The 22,307-nt window shown below is 50.4% G+C and overlaps 2 protein-coding genes across 2 annotated transcripts; both read right to left on the reverse strand.

The window, feature by feature from the left end:
• Positions 1–18,399: 18,399 nt before the first annotated feature.
• Positions 18,400–20,072, reverse strand: Trxr2 (Thioredoxin reductase 2). Its single transcript, XM_001352353.4, has one exon. It carries the CDS (start codon positions 20,000–20,002, stop codon positions 18,464–18,466), a length of 1,539 nt encoding a protein of 512 aa, XP_001352389.3. The 5' UTR covers positions 20,003–20,072; the 3' UTR covers positions 18,400–18,463.
• Positions 20,073–21,372: 1,300 nt separating this feature from the next.
• On the reverse strand, positions 21,373–22,071 carry LOC6899902 (uncharacterized). The gene is made up of 3 exons (XM_002135234.3): positions 21,905–22,071; positions 21,684–21,844; positions 21,373–21,618 (listed from the first exon to the last, which is right to left on the reverse strand). The coding sequence occupies exons 1-3, from the start codon at positions 21,984–21,986 to the stop codon at positions 21,403–21,405; spliced, it is 459 nt and encodes a 152-aa protein (XP_002135270.2). The 5' UTR covers positions 21,987–22,071; the 3' UTR covers positions 21,373–21,402.
• Between the last annotated feature and the right edge of the window lie 236 nt (positions 22,072–22,307).

The raw sequence follows: 22,307 nt of genomic DNA on the forward strand, positions 1-22,307 counted from the left end.
GCCCTCTGTCTGTCTGTCTGCCCGTCTGGCAGTGTGGCAGTCTGGACATTGGTTTAAGCGCCCCATCTCTCTTCGGAGCGGGACAATTGACTCTCGTATTTCACTGATGAACTTAACTTATGTCAAAATATGCGATAAGTAATCCTTTTTGGCTTCGACAGTCGGCTTCCTGTGTGGGTGTGGGTCTGGCTCTGGGTCGTACACTTGTCCGCCCGTGCCTCTGTGGGTCTACGGGACCTTTCGCCTGTGTAAATATTTTCTTTCCAGTGATAATTCCGCACGCAGCAGGGCAGGAATGGTTTGGCTTTCGGCCTCGGGTTCGGGTTCGGGTCTCCGAGTTGATGGAAAATGCCATTTCTGTACATTTGTCACGAAATCTAAAACAAAAAGTTTATTTATGTTTTCTTTTGCCTCGAATTGAGAGCTCGTAATGAATTGTGACAGGAGATTGGGGGAGAAAGTGGTCAAGATTGGGCCTTGTTTGAGCTTCATTTGGTCTGCCTCAAAGAGGGTGGAGGGCACAGAGGAAACAGACGATAGTTTGTGCCCTCCTTTTAGTGGCACTTCTACCCCCAATTTCTACCAGTGTACTCCACTTTTGATTGCGACAATTTCATGCTTCCGCCTCATCTATAGATCCTGATCCAGATCCATCCCGAGACCCCGAGACAGACATAGAGACATCTATCCATCCATTTGGGCAGTGCCCCTGTCATGGGGGGCATCAACCCCAGCGCCAGCCCTTCGCAGAGGGCAGAGGGCAACGGCAACGGCAACCCCTCCAAGCTTAACGCCGAGATTCTCAATTAGGATAATCTCCGAATGACTACGCAAATATTGGCAAAATTCGAAAATTCGTTGCGGACTCTGGACTCTTCGTTCTGGACAGAACAACGGATTCGATTGGACACGAGGTGAAGTCCTCGCCTGGTGCCTGGTGCCAGGTCTCAGATCCCAGTTCCTGGTCTTTGGTTCCTGGTTCCTGTAGGGCTGTTTTTCCTGGCCTCGTAAAATGTTGCGCATTGTCAGATGAAATGCGTCTCCTGGGGGTCCGTTGGCCTGCATGATTGGGCGTGTGTGTGTGTGTATGTGTGTGTGGGGGGGGGGAGGGAGCTCTGCCGCCCTGCCAGTGCTCCGAGGGTGCAGCCCTCTATTATATGCACATAAAAATAAATTCCAAGACTTTATTATGCCCATGTACTTGTCATTGTCGATGTGTGTGCAATGGACTGTGTTTTGTGCGGGGGGATGGTGGGGAGGGGGATGGGGACCCCCACAGCAACATCCTACATATCCTGTCGTGCAATTGCAATTGTTGTTAATTCTACGAATGTACGGGTGTGGGTCAAAGTTGGGCTTCCGAGTGGATTTTGCATTTGTTTTGTGGACCGAGCGGACTGGCTGGCTGGCAGACTGTGTTTAATTTTTCGCAAATGTCCAATTGAATAACATGGGATAAGCGAACGCTTCATTGCATTCGCAGTGCGCTGTAACGAAGGACCAAACCCTCACCCCCACTGCCTCTCGCACCCCCTTCATCCATGTTTTCCTCCGTTTTGTCATGCTATTGTGTGTGATTTCTATTTGGTTAGTCAATTTTGGATTATTGTGGACAGTTTGGCAGGGATTCTCCCAGAGAGAGACAGAAAGTTGGCGGACAAATTGAATTGGAAGCAAAACCTGCGATTTCTTTTTGTTAAAGTTTGCCCCGAAAACTTGCGAAAGGCAATCTCCAATCATGTGTTACCTACGCCAGCGTTTTTGCTCTGTCGATTCGGCAAAGTTTATTGGAGCACAGCCGATCGGCCCCACGGCGGAGTCCCGCAAACAAAATGACAGTTTGATGCACTCGAGGAGGCGGATAATGGACAAAAAGTGCAGCCGCCTTTTAGGCGCTACGAAAGAAGAAGACGTGGGAGTCTGCATAGAAGGGCGGGGAATGCCAGGGAATGGCAGCCAAAGTGCCAGCCATGAAAAAGTTTCCCCTCCAGCGCCAGTGCCAGCGCCATAGTTTGGTTATTGATAACCCGAAAGCGACTTCTGGCCCTAAGTGCGCCTAAGTGTATGCCTTGAATGTTGTGCAACTGTAATTTGGTAATCTCAAGTATGCCACAAACACACACATTCATGGAGATAGTAAGGTTGGGGGGTGGCATCGAGAGTGGGGGAGACCCTTGCACAAAGTGAGTTTTCAATCTCCATTGAGATGACAAAATTTTCCTTTCAACTGCTGCCCAGGCGAGCACTTGAGCATGTCTTTTGGCCATTGTCGAGTGGGAAATTGTGGTCAGGCCATTATAACTTATAACTGGAGCTGCTCTCCGCCCCGCCCGCCCTGTCCGCTCTGTCCCCTTTTTGGGCATTCCATTTTGCAAATGAAATTCAAACTGACTTCGTATCAATTTAAATCAAATGAAGTGCACTTTTTGCCAGGCATTCTTCCAAGAAAGAGACGAGAGTGGAGCCATCACTCGAGACCCACTGAAATATTGAGGGCTTGAAAGAGTTGAAAGTGCTTAGGGCAAAGCAATCGAGCGTTAAGTCGAGTTCCGGCCCAAAAGCCTCCCCCCCCCTACCCCCCGCCCCACAACAAACTTTAGCACAGTTTCTAAGCCCCGACTTTTGGACTCCGGGATGGTTACATTTCGACTGCAGTTGACATAGTTACGGCGGGACACGGGCAGGACCAGGCCAGGACACGGGCACGTGCTGGTGCGAAAGTTGTCCATTGCTCGTTACGTGGTCAGCAGGTTAAACGAGGTGAGAAGTTGTCTGCAAATTAGAATTTTTGCCCCGAAATAGTTTAAGTAGGCGGCAAGCAGAAAGCCCTTGAACGGAGTCGCACAGGACTCGCCCGTGAAAGATGAGTGCGTGAAAAGGGGGGCTCCAACACACGCACACACCTGGCCAATTTGGCCAGCTCTTGGCAGCTGAAAACGATGCCAGCAATTTAATGAGCTGCCATTTATATAAAAAGCAGCAAAGTAGCCAAGTGGCGTGAGCCGTAACAGGGCCAAGAAGGGGCCCAGGAAGGTAGACAAATATTTAGCAACGTTGGCGGACAGACACACGCATGGCGAGGGATTTGGGGGCACTCCTCACATGGACACAGGCACAGGCACAGGCACATCGGATGCCGACTGTGATTCATGCAACAGCAGCAACAGCGGCAGCGGCGGCAGCAGCTTCTGCCCATAAAAATGGCTTAAAATGATCATCATAAACGTTGAGTGAGCAAATATTGCAATAAAAGTAAATGACTGAAGGACGTCGTAAAATATTTATACGTGAGATGCTCGCACGGCCACCACCTGGGGGGCGACGCAGGAGAGTCGAGTCTGCGGCATAGAGTCATGAATATCATAAAAATGGCAAGCGAGTGCGAGTGCCGGGAAATTAAGGAGCTGACGATGGCGAAGAAAACTGCTATGCATGCAGAAAAGTAAGCATCTGACCCACTGATGAACAGGTAACCAAACTGTAGTCGAGTCCCCCTACGTCCCGCACCCCCTGTCTATCGAAGATCCCTCCTCTAAGGCAGCCCGGCCCCATGAAAATTTCATTGCAGTGCAGTTTATGGTGCAAGTCCCAGCTATAAAACGAGCACTTTATGATAGTTGCAACTGGGGGCTTACGGATGGGGCTCTCCTCCCAAAGCTCTCATGCCACTGGCTGTTGTTGAAAAAGCTAAGACGGAAAAGCCTGAAAGCCAGGCTTGAGCAGCCACTGGCCAGAGCAGGTGGCAGTTGGCAGTTGGGTTTGAATTCAGAAACTCGAGTTCTTTATCGGGGGGTGGGGGGATAATTTTAAATCTCGATTTATTAGTCACTTGACAAATAATCCCCGACAATTGCCTGGAATTCCTCTGCCCGCACAGCGTTCATTTGATTTGCAACGTTGCAAAGCGTTTTACCGTTTGGGGAAACTAACCGTTCTGCCCGTTTTCTACCCCTAACGGATGCTCTCTCTCTCGCTTTCTTACTACCCCTCCGTTATCTGTTGTTACTTTGCCAAAGTTTCGTTAAGATACATTATCTACTCGCTCCAGGGAGGGGTGGTTAGATAATGTTAGCTTACAGTACTACCCCTGCAAGACAACCCCTGTTAGGGGCTATGTTAGGACTCCCATCTGTTGTTGGAAGCTTTGGGTCTGCTAAGGGGATTCGAGCTGGAATGTTAATGGTCCTCTTTTCCAAAAATGCTAAGCTTCAAAAGCCCCTATTAATTCTCAAGGGAATCTTGCACCGTCGGCGTACATTTCTCTGTTAAAACAACATTCTGTTAGGTCCGTCCCTAGAAAGCTTTCGGGTTTCACCAACAGCTTAAAGCTTTGTCCCTCTGCTCTGTTACTGAACAGTGGCTCCAACGATGGCCATTGGTCCCCTCGCAGGCGATGTTGTTGTTGATTTTGATGTAGGGGAAGGGCACCTAACAGTGAAAGCTCTCCAGCGAGGAAGCTCTCCCTCAAGTATGCAACAATTTGAGAGATTTACTTCAATTGCTGTTGCTGTTGCTTTGCCGCTGCCGCCTCTAGTGCTGATGCTCATTAATGGCTGCTGCGACGCAGACGCTGAAGCCCGAGCTGCAGTCGCCGTCGCTGTCGCCGTTGCCGTCGCCGTCGCAGTTGGCAGCGAAGTGAGTGCCGATGCTGCCGCTGCGGCTGTTACATTCGTGCTGCATACTTTTAGGTGCTGCGCCGCTATTTCGGCTTTTGCATAACTTTTATTGTTGAAAACACAGCTGCTGGCCGAATTTGGAGCCAAGTGGAGAGGCAGTGACACCGACACCGACAACGACGGCACCGACAACGACAACGACAACGACGACAACGACGACAACGAAGACACGACGAGAGCAATACGGAAGTTAAGGTCGCTCGTTCAGTCGCTGCCAGTGCCGACTGTTGCTCATCTCCCGACGATTCTCTCTGTAGGTGTGTGTGTGTGTGTGGGCGTGTGTGTGTGTGTGCAATTGTTGGAGAGTGCACTAGTGTGTGCGTGTGTGTGTGTGTGTGTGTGGCAAATGCGGCCGGTAGTCGCATCGTCGCATCTGGCTAACGCCGCCATAAAACGCAACGCATTCAATGTGGCAAGCGCAACAATGAGCTGCTGTTGCTGTCGATGCTCCTGCTGCTGCCGCTGCTGTTGTTACTCCTGCTCATCGGAATCATCGGCATAATCATCGTTCACGTCGTCGTTGTCGGATCGTGTGAATGCAATTTTGCATGAATTTTTTTGTTTGGTGTCTTAACTGCAGTTTGGTGAACAGTTCCAGCCAGCGCGGCTCGCCGATTGACGAGCAAACCCGTGCAAAAACTAAACTCAACTCGACCTCCAGCCACAGTGTTCAAAAGCGGGTAAATAAAACGCAAATTATCCAGTTTTGGCGCCAAAAAACCCTTCGAGTGTGTGTATGTGTGTGTGTGTAACAAGTTGGACAAACATGTGGCCAAAAAGAAGTCAATTCCCCGGCTGCTGACCCTACTCACAGCTGTTCCTTAGAGCCGAGAGTAGTGTTAAGCGACATGCCGCCGCACAGAAAATTAGAGATACGCTAGGCCTCTGTCTTTATCCCCCTTCAAATGTGTGATACCCCGAACCGACTCTTCCGCCTCCACTTGCCTGCCAAAAGTCACTTTCCGTTTAGTTGAGAGCTCATTTCCCGGCTGCCGGCTGCCGGCTGCCGGCTGCCAGCTCGTTTTGCGTATACGCAATGCGCCCTGTTTTGTGGGAGATTCACACTTGCAGGGATAATGCCACACGCAAACTGTAAATTAAATTTACACTCAAACAAACCCGAATCCCACTCAGTATAAATCGCTTCGCGGTAATAGAATAGAGGCGGCCGCAGGCAGTGAGGCAGCCATAAATTCTAGCACTCCTTGGCATTGGGCATGTGGCATGGGGGCATGTGGCATGGGGGCATGGGGCATGGGGCATGCGGCAGGGTGAATGGGAAAATACTTGAAAACTAAAACAATACAAACACTTTGCCAAAATAGCCGTCGGCGCATCGCTTCGCTTCGCGAATATTTGGCCAAAATTCGAATTAATAAACAAACAGAGGGCGGAGGCCATGTGTGTGTGTGTGTGTGTGAGAGAGTGTGTAGGGGGGGAGGCGTGGCAGGCGGCTGTATTGGCATAGAATCAGATAGATAGAAGCCAGAGCTAGATAATTTGCCGTGCAAACAAGCGCCAATCGATTGCCCAAATCGAATATTGGCAAAAAACTAATCAACCATCAAAGGCAGCGCTAGCGCCAGAGTAGACCCGGCCAGAGTACCACGAGTATCATTCCTTCAATTACCATTTCGCCACAACAACAGCAGCAGCCAGCAGCCAGCAGCCAGCAGCCGGCAGCCGGCAATCAAAAATCAAAAATCCAAAATAACGAACAATCAACAACGAACAAACGAAACAATTTCGATGCGAAAATGCACTTAAAATCCGCGCTGATCTGATATATCTTAACCGCTTGAATTGGTGCACAAATTTGTAAACGATAGACGATACACAGCAACGAGTTTTCCCATCAATTTGTGCTTTGGCAATCAGTAGCTCATCGGTTTCATCGCGTATTGATGGTATTGATTAAATGTACAATGAAATTGACTGTCCAGAAGGTAAGCCAAAAGCAAACTGAATAAGTATTATCCTTAGTTCCTTGTTAATCGCAGGCTCTGGCGCTCACTTGTTGCATAGTCGTGTGCCCTCTGCTGTGTGCCGTGTGCCATGAGCCGTGAGCCGTATTCCCATATGAATAAGCAAATAAATTATAAGATTCCATCGCATACAGTACTTATCCGTTGGAGTCGACGAAAGAAAAGGCTTTTAACGCCACAGAATGAATGCAGCTGCTGGATTCCTGGGGCTTCGCAGGAGCCCGCTTTGGCTTTCCCACTCCCACTCGCCATTTCCCCATTACATATTAAAAGAAAATACGAGAAAATGCTTGCAAATATTTTATCAATAATGCAGCTGAAGACAAAAAGAAAGCAACTCAAGAACGAACGAAAGAAAACATCCGGGAAAACCATAGAAAAGCCTGGCATCGGCAATGGGCCTGGGTCTGGGAATGGGCTTGGGCCTGGGCCTGGGCCTGGGCCTGGGCCTGGGTCTGGGAATGGGGTTTCTGGTTTTGGTCTCGGTCTCGGTCTAGTGGCAATGGGTTTCCTGGCTGCTGGGCGGAGGAAATACGTAGTCGTACAATAAATTCAAGAAACCATGCAGCAAACGACTGGAGACTGGAGAGACGTTATGATAATCATATTACACATACGCCCCGTCCGCCGCAAACAATATACACAGGAACTGCACACACGAGTGCGAGTGCGAGTGCGAGTACGAGTACGAGTGCAGACGCTGCTTCCGAAGGCGCTTTCCATTTTGTATGCAATTTACATATTTTCCTCTATTGTTTTGAAAAGCCTCATGCCGCACATTACTTATCAATGATGATGCCTCCGCCTCTGATTGGATGGGCCACTAGATTCGATTCTTGGGCAGGTCTGCGTCCGGTGATGCCCTTTTCCAATGGATCACTGGATGGCACGAGCTGCAGGTATCGTAGAGTCGGAATGTCGCCCATAGCTTTCGGGCTTGCTCAATTTTGTTGGTCCGTACATCTGGGTTTTATTTCATTCGCTCTTACATGCGAAACATCCATGAAGATGTATTCATACGCACGCCTAATGCTGCCACGGGGAGGGGTGGCAGTGGCAGTGGCAGGAACCACACAGATGCGATTTGCATAGAGAAAAAGAATATCCCCAACTGGCAGGAGGGAGGTAACAAGATAGCGATAGAGCGAGAGAGCGATGGAAAGGGGGAGAGGGGAGAGGGATACAGGGAGGGAGCCACGAATGAGATGTTGCTTTAGTGATTGTCTCTTCTTCCTGCCGCCATTTGCCTTTTCTTTGTGTGCGCCCGTGTCGTCTGCCTTGCAGTTTGCTCCTCCTTTGGCGCTCCTCCTGCTCCTTCCTGCGTAGGACCGGGTGTTCATGTGTTCACCCCCCCACAGCCCCAGACCCACTGCCACCCACACCCACACCCACACTCGCGCTCTATCTTTCACCCCGCTCGCATTTAAATATACATTTGAATTCCGTTTCAAGTTAGCGGCTACGAAAATAAAGCCAACGGAAGAATGTCGAGAAAATTATTTTTTAAAGGTAAGAAAAATATGTAAAAATTGTATCCATTTGTACACATTCGCTTGTGTGTGTGTGGGTGTGTGTGGGTGTGCGTGTGTGCGTGTGAGGGGGGTATAAAAAATTGAAAAAGGCAGGCGCTAAGGCGTGGCACGAGCAGAGGCCAAAAGACGCTTACAAAAGGCGTCGTGAAAATAAAATAAAAATGTTGAAATACGAAAAGAAAGGAAATAAAAAAAAAGAAGGCAGCAACAGGAGCAGCAGCAGCAGCAGGAGGTGGAGGAGCAGCATCTGCCGTCGGGCAAAAAGGATTTGCATGCGTGGATCTGTGTCTGTGTGTGTGTGTGTGTGTGCGGGAGAGCTCCATTTGCCTTTTTGCCAGGACCTCCCTGGGCAACTATTGTTCTTATTGTTGCCTTGGATATTTTCTACGCTGTTAAGTTGACGCAAAAGGATCTCCAGGATCTGCCTGCAGGCGTGTGTGTGAGTCCGTTTGTGTCTGTGTGTGTGTGTGGAAAGGTACTAAGTCGGAACAAAGCTCAAAATTATGCAACATATTTTTTATTTTATTTCCGTTTTCTCTCTCTCTGTCTCCCTGGATTGCAAAGGCCTTGCGGCTTACCCCAACCCACGCTCATCCCCAAGCCCATGCCCATGCCCCGCCCCGTCTACGCCTTTGTCTCATTGGCTTCTCTCATAGACCAAGTAATGGAATTACATGTCGCAAGGAGACACACACTCTCTCCATCTTTATATCTCTCTCGCTCTCTCTCTCTCTCTCTCCCTCTTTATCTCGTTCGTTGAGCTGATTATGGAAATGAGAATGGGAAGAGTGGAAATTTTCCTTTTCTTTTTTATTCCAGCAACGCATTATGCAGCTCCTAATGATCTCTGACGGTTGAGAGTGAGTTAATTAGATTGTAAATGCTGGTGGTGGTAGCTATCTTCCATGTCTTCCATCAAATCGGGGTCACCATGCCATCCATCCAGTGACTGTCTCGCATTTCGCTGGCAGGTAATTGTGCTATATGAAAATCATTTCTGTTTATATGACATTTTCCCGGCATCCCATTATCCCATTGAGGACTTCTTTTGCAAAATATTTGCGCTTTGTGCAGACTCTAGAATTAATATCTCAGTGGGAAAATTTAGAACTATCTCTGGCCTGCTTTGGCCCGCTCTGGCCTGGCTACAATTTCTTGATTATGTAGCTGCAAAACCAAACTGTCCAAAAAATTTAATTAAAATTGTCTAAGTTAATTTCGGGCAGAGTCCGGCAGCAGCATCATCCGCACTGGGAGGTGGAGCGGTGAGGCGGGGAAGCGGGGAGCGGGGAGCGGCAAGCGGGAACAGCAGCAAATATGCAACAGTAAAAACAGAAAGCTGCAACTGAGAGAAGCGTAAAATATCCAAATATTCATGCAACAACAGAACATGAGGAATAACACGAGATGCGGCTGTGGATAGAGCTGGAAGCTAAAAGCCAAAGCTCTGGTCCAACTTTTGCTGTTGGCTAAAGGGAAAATCAGGCCGGCAGTGGGGGAGTGAGGGGTGGTGGAGTGGTGGGGGAGTGGGCCGGAGTGTGTTCTCTGAAACTTTAGTTTTCGGAGACTTTGCTTGGCGTTTTCAAATAAATTTAATGCAATGTCTCTTCAGTCAGTCACACAATGGACACACACACACACACATGCCGTCCTCCGCCGTCCGCCGTCCGCTGTCCTCCGTCCGCTGTCCTTTGTCCGTTGTGCTGTGGCATTGTCCCGTCGTTGAGCTGCAAGGTTGAGCTGAGCTCCATGTGCGATCCATTCAAGCATCGCTCTTTGGCTTTCATTGGCTTTTCATGCGAGCGGAAACTTGTGCTGCTGCTGCTTCTGCTGCTGCTGCTGCTCCTCGATGTATGCAAATTGTTTGGCGCCCAGCAAAAGGGAAAACTAAACAGAGTATAGGGTACAAGGAAAAAGGGAACTGGGGAAATGGGGAAATGGGAAATGCCCAAAAGCAAAACTTTTCAACACTTAATGAATCGCCTGAATGCGACAGAGGAGGAAGAGGATTGAGCTTGTTTCAGGGATTGCTGCTTGATTGGCCCCAGCCCCCAGCAGCCAGCAGCCGGCAGTAGAAAGTGGAAGTGGAATTGGCATTGGCAGGCGCTTTCTATGCGAGCACATGTTTACTTTGACATACTTCTAATTGGGGAGGGGAAGGGAAGGGAGGGAAGCAGAGAGGCTGGGAAACTTTAAAGGGAAATCAAGGCTACCCAAGCCCCCAAGTTCGACTCAAAGGACTCTGCCAGGCCTTTGTCCAGAGACAGAGCTTAGTCCATACAGATGTACGTACTCCGTAAAAGGAGCCCGGCCCCACTCGAGGCACACGGTCATGCATATTAACAGCCTACTTTCCACGTAATGCCAGACGAACCAAACTGACCAGAACGGGACCGGAGCCAGCCAAGGAGAGATCCAAGGAAACGGCCTCCGCCCGTGACTTACTCAAATGCACATTGGCCGGGGCGGCCGAGGCGGTGGGAGGTAAGGAAAAGGAAATGAACTCATCGCCCCCCGCCCCCTGCCCCCCACCAGCCACCCACACACGGTGCGGGGATGACACGACTCGCAACGCCCGAATTCTGGCTCAAGTGGCCGGACATTTAAATTCAATCGTCGCCATTTTTTATGCGTTTCCTCTTCCTTTTTAATTTGCTCGCTCCATTTCTCGTTGTTTTTTTTTTTTGAGCTCCTTTCGAGGGGAGTGTCCGGGCGTGTTAGTTCTCTTATGTGCTCTCCCCTGCTCTCCCCCCGCTCTCCTCTCCCTCACCGTCTCCCTGGCATGCCATGGCATGCCATTCTTCGACTTCCGTTCCGTGAATGTGTGTGCGTGTGTGTTTCCATGTGGGTGTGTCCCCGCTTCCTGTCTCTCCTTCTGTCAGGGGGGGGAGGGCGGGGAATGGGAATGTCCTGCGGATGTAATAATTGTCAGCAGCAGTTTGTGGCACTAGTTTAAACGCGATCCACGCAAAAATGGCCAGCCATCGGAAATGCTAAAGTGAATTTTATGCTAACCGACCGCTCGAACCGCCCGCTCCTCCCCTATGCAAATCGCTTTGCTGGTCCTCCGTCCGCCATCCTTTATCCTTTTTATACTGTTTTCTGCATACGTTTCGGCACTGGCTTCGCCCCGTGGGGGGCACTCTCTTGTTCGATTATCCTTTTTAAGCTATCGCCACACCATACGTTTTCCACCGACGATTCAGAGCTGCAGCTTGCCTCCAATTAAGCCGGCAGCTCCTTCAACGAACCAACCAGCTTCAGCTGCTGCCCCTGCCCCTGTCCCTGCTGCCCCTGATGTCCTTGCTGCCCCTGCTGCTGTTGCAACTCTTCGTCCTAATGATGTTGCATCGCTGTACATTAAATTACCGGCTGCCAATTACCCAACGCACCGCAACGGACACAAACACAAACACAGCCATAGATAAGCAGATACTCACACCGACACCCACACAAATGAACGCATTAAAAACATTACCGCTATGCGCGACACAGCCACAGCAACAACAACAACAGGAAGAGGACGAGGAGAAGTGAGTGTGGGGGGGGCGACTAATAAAAATTCAAGGCGGGGTAGCTGGTGGCCCACCAGCACAGTGGGCGGTAAAAATTGCACAACATGACAGCAAAATGCATATTATGCATAATTAACTGTTTATGCGAATGAGTGACAGGCGAGAGGACATGGAGACGCCGCACAACGTGGCGCAGCGTGGCCGCCGGAGTGGGTGCCGTGCCGTGCCCGCCTATGACAATGACAATAATCATAATCATAATCATAATGATGATGACGACGACGACGATGATGATGATTGCATTTGGCTGAAAGTGAAACAATGCTAGAGCATTCTGCCACACTGCCACTGCCAGTGATTCCTCTCTTCGGGATCTGCTGCTGCCACTGATTCCTTTCTTCTGGGGGCTGCTGGGGCTGCTGGGGCTTCTGGCTTCTGGCTGCTGCTTCCTGCTAATTTAGACGTTGTGCTCTGTGGCTTTTAATAATTCACACCACGAAAGACAAAGGCAGAGGCGGCAACGACAGCAGGAGCAGCAAAAAATGGGTTAAAAAAAATGGAAAGCAGACACCGGGGGAGAACCCATGGGCGTGGCTGGCCATCGGAGGGGCTGGCTGGCTGGCTGGCAGGGCTGCCGGGCTGACGTCGCTTTCACTTCGCAGGCCGTCAATTTGACATGTTTACCATGTGTCTGGGGCCCAGTAGCAGGACCAGGACCAGGACGAGGACCAGGACGAGGACCAGGACCAGGACCAGGCTTCTCATATAACAAAAGGCTTGTTTGCGATGAGAAAGAAGAAGTGCAAAAAAAAGCCGAGTGTAGGACACATTCCAGGGCAGAACTTTTTTAGACTGTTTGATGGCATTTTTTGTTGGGTTTTGTGGTTGTCTCAAAATGAAAATAGAGAAAGAAACGAAAAGAAAAGAAAAGCAGAAAATGATTTTCCCAGATGTATGGAGCAAGTTCTGATGACATGACAACAGGAATCATTGTCTACGGTTGGCAGGAGTGCGACTTAATAGGTTGTTGACTTACGGATAGGCCCAAGCGGGAGACAGGACAAGACATTCAATTAGAACTCAATTTACCTTTAGAATTGATTAAATTATGCATAACCAATGGGCGGTGGGCGGTGAGCGGTGGGTTGGTGGGCGGTGGGTGGGTGGTAGGTGGGCGGTGCGGTCACTGCTCATTCTGGCCTAAAAAACTCTCTCTCTCTCTCTCTCTCTTTGTCATACGCCTCGGCGAGTTGTCTCGACCCTGCCATGCATGATTCAATGAACGATGCGATGCCATGGCAATGGCAATGGCCATGGCAAATTATGCAGAATTGCAGCCAAAACAGCCAAACAACTATTCAATATCACTCATGTGCAAAATATGTATTGCCCACACGGACAGAACAGACAGACAGACAGAGAGACAGAGAGACATTCGGTCGGCCAAATTAATTAATAAACGCAATGGCAACAATGACAAATTTTCCGCTTGGAAAACTGCAACCAGCATCGGCAGCGGCATCGACAGCGGCAGCGGCAGCGCCAGCACCACCGCACAAAAACCAAACCAAAGTCAAAGGGAAAGCCCCCGGAAAAAGAAAAGCGTAAATTAGAAAATTTCGAGAGAATCATACGAGATCGGGCAGCCATCGAATGCAAGGAGCTCCTTCCTCCTTCTTCTGGTGGCCTTCTTCCCTGCTGATTATGACACGACACGTGACCCAGAACAATGAGAGTTCTCTTCTCAAAGGCAGGGACGACCACCACTGGGGGGAGTACGTGAATTATTGATAAAGGTTAAGATTGCTTTAATCGGGAATCACGGAGCGGCTGATGGTTGTATCCATATTTCATCTGAAACCTTTTGCACAACCGGCAACAACTTGAGAATGCAAGTTTTATGCGGCTTTTGTCTAGGCCCCCCCACCGCCCCACCGCCCCTGCGCTCCTTGCAGGACTGTCGCCAACCGCCAGCCGCCTCTTCAAATAATCAAAAGGAACTAAAAGTGCTCAAGCATCAGAAAAACTTCAAAGGCGGCTTTTCCATTTCCATTCCATGCCAACGTTTTATTCGTTTTTTCCTCCTTCCTTTTTCTTCTTCTTTTTTTTTTTTTGTTGCCCCCCCAACTTTCCGTTGGATTTTCCTGCTCTGCTTTCCCTCTTTGCCGGCGCTTTTCCTTCGTTCTTTATCTGGCGGTTTTCACGTTTTGTTGGTGCCATTTTTAATTTAATTTGAAAATGCTTAAAACGCGAATTCTTTTTGTCTCTGCGTCTACTTTTGTTTCTAGAATTCCATGGCATTGTTGCACTCGTTCGCATGTGTGCCGCATCTCCGTATCTCTTGCCTGCCACCGATTTCCACACCACCACACCCCCTAGCCCCCTAAAAGGCAGTCGCTAGTCGCGACTTGCAACTTTGCTGCAGCATTTGTTGTAAGCAAAGTTGGCAACGTTTGTGCATAAATGATGTGTCTCTGTCTTCCCTGCACCGTGCACCCTGCACCCTGCACCGTGCACCCTCTACCCTGTACGTGTGAGGCTCTCTTTCCATCTGGCTTTGGCTCTGGCACTGCCTCTGGCAGTTGTATTTACCACACGTTGCACATACGCCGTGTGTGTTGACTCCACGCACACACAAAAATACAAAAAAATTTGACAAAAAGAAGAGAGAAATCAACGCGCACACACACACAGCCACACACACACACACACACACACAGAGTAAACACTCGCAATTATGTGTCGCGATTGTATCTGTGTGTTTGCCGGCCGGCTTGCCAGAGTTGCCAGCCATTTGTGATGTTTTGGCTGGCACGCTATCGGAGCGCACACAAGTCCAATGTCAAATATGCGACTCTCGCTCGTCGCTGGCTGGCAAACAAGACAATGAAAATACTTCCCCATCTGTCTCCTGTCTCCTGTCCTCTGTCCGCTGTCCCCTCTCCCCTCTCTGTTGGCGGCGGCGGCGGCCCTTGGCGTTGGCATTAAAAAACAAAATAAATACACTCGTCCTGGCCCTGGCCACAGAGATGGGAGCCTGCCCGAGCACGAGCCAGCGATAGCCCTGTCTCGCAGTCACGCGGCCATCCCTGCAACGCACTCTCGCTGCTAGTTGAGTTCTTGCCACATTCCTCCTGGCCACCACATCGTTTTGTCATTCTGTGAATGCGAGCAAACTTTGTGGCGAGGCAGGACTGGAGAGGAGATGCATGAGGAGCAGGAGGAGGAGCAAGAGCAGAAGTACAATTGCTTTTATGAAATTAAATTACGGCACACACGATTTAAACACTCGCTGAAGTGCACTTGAGAAGAAAACTGGCAACTTTTGTGGTTTCCATGCGTTAATAGACCCCACCACGTGGGATTGGGCTTGAAACCTGACCAGCAAAACGCTGCCAAAGAGCAGAGACCGGCCACGCCGAATGGCCGAAAGTAATCAATTAATGTCCACAGCAATCGATAAGCAATTTTCATTTGAATTACTCTGTTTTAATTGAATAAAAATATCATATGGAATTATCATCAAGTGCAAGTGTCTATCGCATAAGGCCAGAGCCTCCACAGCCATGATATGGAGATGTAATGCAATCAACACAGACAGAAATGGCTCGCTTTGACTTGGGTTCTCTAGTTTCTTCAATCTCTGGACAAGAAGAATGACAAACTGACCGCAAAATACAATAGACAGATGGCCACTGCCACTGCCACTGCCACTGCCACTGCCAGTGCCACGTTAAAGCTGAAAATGTAATTAAATAATGGCAATTGAAGGAAGAGCTTGCAAAATTACATAAATACATCAAATAATCAACACATTACCAACTTTTGTGTAATTACATATGCACGAGGCATACAGATTTCAGATGCAGATGCAGATGCAGATGGAGATAAAGTTAGATCTGAGCAGATGCATTTGCGAAGCCGGGAACAACAATGGCAAACAGAACAGAAGGACCAACAGACAGACAGGCAGGCGGATGGACAGACGGACGGACAGAACAACAATTGTGGCACTCGTATAATTTGGTAAATGGAAATGGATACATTTAATAACTAAACTAAATAGAAAGCCATTCCTGTTCCTGCTTCTGCTCCTGCTTCTGCTCCTGCTCCTGGCCTGTCTGCTTCCTGCCCTTCAAAGCCCTTCATCTCCCATTCGGGCACGGGTATCGGCACTAGAATCTGTATCTGTAACTGTATCTAATGGATATTTGTTTATTTGCATGGAAATTCGAAATTAAACTATTGAATCATTGAAAGCCCTTTGACTTGGCCAATGTGTGGAACGTGTCCGAGTCCGAGTACGAGTACGAGTACGAGTTGGAGAGTCTCTGGCACCACCTGCCAGGCCCTGCCAGGCCCTGCCCGGCTCCGTCCTGGCCAAGGCAAACAAATCGATTGGTGATTGCAAAATTTAATAGGATTTAAAAATTCTAAATTGCTGAACAAGACTTAAGCTGGGTATATGTATGTGTGTATATGTATACGAGTACACGAGTATGCCACCATGCAACAAACCACAAGCTGCTGTGGCTGCGTGCCTTAAGTGGAATTGTTTGTAATGCGTTGATGAGAACGACAACAGCAGAGTGCAGAAGTGGAGACAGGGACAGGGATAGGGAGAGAGCGGCACAGGCCAGTCCCAAGTACCCTCAATGAGGATTAATTTAAATGAGATTCTTAATTTACTTTAGTCTATTGGCACAGCTAGCGAGGGAGGGCGGCAAGGCAGGGTAGGGAAAGGGGAAGGGGGCTACAGAGGCTTTTGTTCTGGCGCTGATTGCACAATTTTGTAAGCCAACGAGGGGCGGCCGGAAGGCTCGCCTGCCATTGTCCCGAAACGAGATTTGCTTTCCATATCGCATCCGATTAACTGGCCAATGTCTCAGCTACAGCTACAGCTCCCGAAAACATTTCCTGTACAGTTTCGCACTCGAGAGCACTCAATCAAGCCGTGTGGCAGTTGGCCACAAAGTGAGCAACGACTCGGCACTGGCCCCGGCCCCGGCCCAGCCACTTGGACACGCAATCAGAGAGAAAACTTTCCGCACTTGCAGTGTATTGTAATTCAAGACTTTTCTCCAGCTCCAGCTCCTGGCACTCCGGAACAGGTCAAGCTGACAAGAACCGAAAACCCGGAGAACAATAATGGGAGCAACAATGCAATTGCCAAATGCCAGAACGATGGGGAAAGATGGTACCCGATGCTGGCTGCTCACTGCTGGCTGCTGGATGCTGGGGTGCAACAGAAGATGAAAATAGTTTAAGTGCAAAATTTTACGCTTTATCGAATTACCCGCGGGTGCTTTAACTTACAGCCCAACTTTTGGAAGAGCAGAGCAAAACTTTCACTGGCCCGTGCACCGTGCCCCATGCCCATGCCCGTGCCCGTGCCCTTCCATGTCCAGCAGCTGCAGCTGGTGCTGGTGCAGGAGCTGGCGCTTCAGCTGGATCTCGGGGCGGTCAGGTCAGGTCACAATTTATGATTCCAAGGTGTTGCAATGGAAACTACGAGCACGAGTGCAGGCGCTTCTCTTCTTTTCTCGAGGATAGAATTTGTTATATTTTCTTACTGTCAGCCAGAAAGACCATTTGTTAAATGAGTTGGCAAAGCTAATCGAAAAGTTATGGCTGTAACACTAAAGCGGCGACTGTACTGCCATCCACTGCACTGGCGCCTTGACCCGGATACGAGAACCACCTGGTCACCTGGCTGCCTGGCTGCCAGGCTGCCAGGCGGTGGCCACTCCTGATGACCGGCACAAACAAACGAATAAATAACGCCGAGGCAAACAATTTAACCGGGGACCATACGGTCCTTCGTCCTTCGTGCTTCGTCCTTCGTCCTACGCCCTCCGACGAGACGGAGCTGGATGCTGCAATAAAAAAATAATTTATAACAAAGCAACGGCCGAAAGAAAGAGGCCGAAAGGGAGAGAGCAGTCGAAATTGGCCCCAAAAAATGCTAAAGCAAGATTTATGCAAATCGGAAGTAAACATTAATCAAAATTTTTTCTATACCGAGATCCCCTGTGTTGTTGCATGCCACGAGCAGCCCGGGAAAGTGTTTTCCTCTGTGTGTGTGTGTGTGTGTGTGGGAGTGTGTTTTTGTGGCACAGTTTATGGCGCCATTCTGGGTCAAAGATACGAATCGGATATGAAAACGGGGACCACCTCCAAAAGTAGCACAGAACGGCTTTTTTTTTCCTTCTTGAAGAACTTCATAAATTAAAACTTCATATGTCAAAAATGCAAACGCCCTGAGAATTGCCAGCCATTCGCCCCCAGATCTCTCCGCTCTCTCCGCTCTCTCTCTGCTTTTCCGGGGTGTCATTTATATTGAAGTGTCAAATCAGCAGAACGTGTATTTCGGGTGCTGTCCATCAGCGAGAGAGAGAGAGAGGGAGAGCGACGTGGTCTAGGTCCAGCCCTGGGCCCTGTGGGTGCTCCTCAAGCAGTGCGTGAAGTGTGCCAGTCAAGTGCCAGACAATTAGTCTTCGTTTTGCGCAAAATTGTCAGTTTGAGTTCGCTTTTTGTGGCAGTGCCTGGTGGGTCCTCCCCAGAGCGGGTCCTGTCCTGACCGGAGCCGAAACAGAGCATGTGTTACGTGTTACATGGCCTGGAGACCCACAGGGTGCACGCACTCTGACTCTGCCATCTGTAATGAGGTGGGGGCAGTCCCTGGAAACTGTAAAGTTTTTTGGACTTGTTTATTCAACTCTTTGTGAAATCATTGTAAATTACTAGGGTAAAATCTAGCTGCAGCAGGAGGCCGGCGTGGGATCCCGACCCGAGCGCTTGGTAATCGAGAGGCGCGTGAACTCCTCGGCGGTGGTCGGGTGAATGCCCACGGTGTTCAGCAGGGTCTTCACCGTCAGACCCGACTTCAGGGCCGCAGCGAAGCCCTGTATGACCTCGCCAGCCACGGGTCCAATGTAGTGCAGCCCGAGGATCTTCTGGTCGCCGGTGATCTCGGCCACGGCCTTGAGGTAGCAGTGACGCACGCTCTTACGTGGAATGAAGAACTCCGTGGGCTTGTAGTAGCCGTGGAAGACCTCGATGTTGTCGGGGCCGTGCGTCTGGATGGCCATCTCCTCGGACATGCCCACGCAGGAGTACTCCAGCGGCGTGAACACTGTGGTGGCCACGTCCGCGTAGTCCATCAGCTGCTTGGAGCCGGCAAAGAGGCGACGGGCCAGCAGGCGGCCGGACAGGATGGCCACAGGGGAGAGCTCCGGACGGCCGTGGATAATGTCGCCCACGGCGAAGATGTGCGGCACGTTGGTGGCCTCTTTGCTGTCCACCACGATCTTGTCGTTTTTGGTCTCCACGCCGGCTGCCGGCAGGTTAAGGTCCTCGATGAGGCCCTTGCGCCCAATGGCCCAGAGAACGGTGTCGAAGACGTCGCTGTCCTCCTTCTCAGTCGTCGTGTTGCGGTACTTGACCAGCAGTCGCCCGTCCCCCTGGCGCTCCACTGAGCTGGGGATCGTCGTGTGGAGGAACTGGACGCCGCGCTCGGACATCATGGCCTCCAGCAGCTCGGACATCTGGCGGTCGAAGCCGCGCAGGACGATGGAGCGCACCATCACCGTGGGATCGTAGCCCAGGCCCTTGAGAAAGCAGGCGCACTCCAGGCCCACATAGCCAGCGCCCACCACGAGGGTGCGGCCGGGCTCCCTGTCGTAGCTGAAGATGTCGTCGCTGGTGATGCCGAACTCAGTGGCTCCGAGGATCGGTGGGTACCGCGGACGTCCGCCCACTGCCACCACCACATACTCGGCGGTCGCCTGCTGCTTGGGGCCGCCCTTGACGGAGTACTCGATGGTGTGCGGGTCGACGAAGGCGCCCATGGAGTTGACGTACTCCACCTTCTTGTCGCGCAGGTCCACGCGTGTCACCCAATTGACGGACTTGATGTGGTTCTGCACGGACTTGACCAGCTTCTGCCAGTCGGGCTTGATGTTCTGGTCGTTCACGTTCCAGCCGTAGGCCACCGCCTCGTGCACCGCCTCGCCGAGCAGCGAGGCCTGGTGCATCAGCTTCTTGGGGATGCAGCCGACGTTCACGCAGGTCCCGCCCAGGCCCCACTTGGTGCCCACGGGCGTCGGCTTCACGTAGTCGAAGCAGAGCACACGGGCGCCATTGTCAACGGCCTCCTTGGCGCAGGCCAGTCCCGCGGAGCCGCCGCCCAGCACCACCAGATCGTAGTCGTACTTCACTTTGCCCAGATACGAGGCTGATCGCGCGATGGACCGGATGGCGCTCGACACTTGAAGCAGTTTCCACAGCGACATTTTGTTTTACGATGTTACGGAAAGTTATGGAAAAGCACAAACTATGAAATGAAATGTGAGAAATCAGCTGACAGCTGGACGGCAGACAGTCCTGCCAACTCTTTAAAAATGCTTCGCCTCGATTGCTGCGTTAGCCAACACTTGTCCGCCACAAAAAGAGTTGGCAGCTCCGATAGACGCCGGGCGCTGAACGCAGGCTTTTAGCCAGTATTTAACTCGATTAGCGTTCGACTGACCCACTTGCGAGTAGAACACCAGGAACAGCCCGCACCACACCACTCCCAGCCAATTCGAAATGCCTCTCCACCCGCTGCTGTCGACTGTCCACTGTCGACTTTTTGCTACGGTCCACAGTCATAGGCCGAGCGCCCTTCTCCACTTTGGTCGGACGTCCGTCAGCGTCGTTCGCATTCAATTGCAAAATGATTTATGTGGCTCAGTTTTTGTGTGTTGCGGTACCCCTGCCCCGCGGCCACTGGACTAGGGATGGCGCCGTGCGGAACTAATAGAGCGCGTTCACAGAACTAGTTCTTCCACTTGAGAGCTGGGCCTGCCGTTTGAGGAAATCGACAAATCTCTTAGGCAAATTTCTCTCCCCTCGCCCGAGCCCACATGAGAACGAGGGACCTGGACGTCTGTCAGCCCCCGATTCTGGGTACTTGGACAACCTTTAGCATATATACAAATCCAGTGAAATGGTGAAATGTCAGTTCCAATGATTTATGCATCTCGCCCATGGACCAGGCCCATTTGGAATTTTTGGCAGGCCGTTGGGTAACTGGTTTCCTGCTCGTGTTTCCACTCACACCCCCACCCGCACCCTCAGCATGCTCAAGTAAATGGCGTTCTGGTCTGCTGCCTGCCCATTCCCGTCCCCCATCCCCTATCCAAATCCCAGCCCCAATTCCTGTCCATGTCCTTGGCTATCCTAATTTCTAATCTAATATTTTTGCGTACAAGAGTAGAGCAAAGGAAATTCCTTGGCATGTCCGATGTCTACTCTGGATATGATTTACTTGTGCGGTTTGTTTTTGGTGCGTTTAACCGCAAATATTTAATGGTTTTATTTCCCCATTGCCCTGCCCCAGCCCCAGCCCCAGCCCCAGCCCCTGCCTCTGCCCTGCTCCAGCCTCTGCCACAGTTCAGCTGCGATTCATTTGTCCATGTTCGTGCAAGTATCTCTGTGTGTGTGTGTGTGTGACTGTATCTGAGGATACCTCTGTGCGTTCTCTGGGATATTTATTAGTTGAACCGATGGCCCAGTATTTGTAGCTGTGGCAAGGCTAAGCCGGTGACGGATGTCGGATGCGGGGCAACTGGAACGGGCACGGGCACGGGCACGGGCACGGTAACCCACTTAAAGACGGGCATTTGATCATAGGTCAGGACTTGTTCAGGATTTATTCCACCACGGCGAACTTCATGGACCTACAGATCAGGCCCAAGTGAAGACAAGTCATGCACAGGCTGCATACGATTAGCATTGAGAAACTATTGTACATCTCCTGCCGCCAGAGTGTCAAAGCCGCTACCAGGCAATACACCAGCAGGCGGTGCAAGACGAACAAATTACAGATATAGACCATTGGCACTATCCAGGCTCGGAGTCCGCGGTGCTGTTGATGGGGGAAGAGGCCCTTGAATCAGTGGCTCTTTGATCAGTGAAATTCCAGTGAAATACCTGCACAAAAGTCGGCACTAGTAGCAGTAGGTTTACCCCAGCGTTTATGGTCCAAAACATGTCCCCGAACTCGCTGGATGTCTCATCAATTGTGCCATTCATCATCCACTTCCCCACGGTCTTTATGAGGTGGACAATGGTAAACTGGCTGTCGCCCTCATCTGGAAACGAGTGGGGGTTTTCAGAGCCCGAAACCTTTGGGAATAAAATGTAGCACTTACCTCCTACATTTGCCTTGATATCCGATGCCACCAAATAGAGGAGTACATTGTACAGGACCAAGGCAAGAGCAGATGGAGACATTTTGTTTGAGCACAATAAGATTTCGACCGACAATACGATTTGAACTAAAGCTGAACGCTGAATGCGAACGTCTCGAATGTTGGGCTCTATGAGACGATATGCACAGCCAACTAATTTCCACTTTTTCGTTGTGAATGACAATCATTCAGGGTTGCATTTGAAAACCATCGGCTTACCATCGCACAGAAACGTGTGGTTTAGGAACATCCAAAATGGATGGTGGACTAGCTGGGAAATACGGACCATCCCCGAAATGGATGGTCGTTGCGTTATCTGCGACTTGGAGTCGGACAAATTTAAATAAACGAATTAATATCTGAA

Source organism: Drosophila pseudoobscura, chromosome X, assembly GCF_009870125.1.
Source record: "Drosophila pseudoobscura strain MV-25-SWS-2005 chromosome X, UCI_Dpse_MV25, whole genome shotgun sequence".
Lineage (NCBI taxonomy): Eukaryota > Metazoa > Arthropoda > Insecta > Diptera > Drosophilidae > Drosophila > Drosophila pseudoobscura.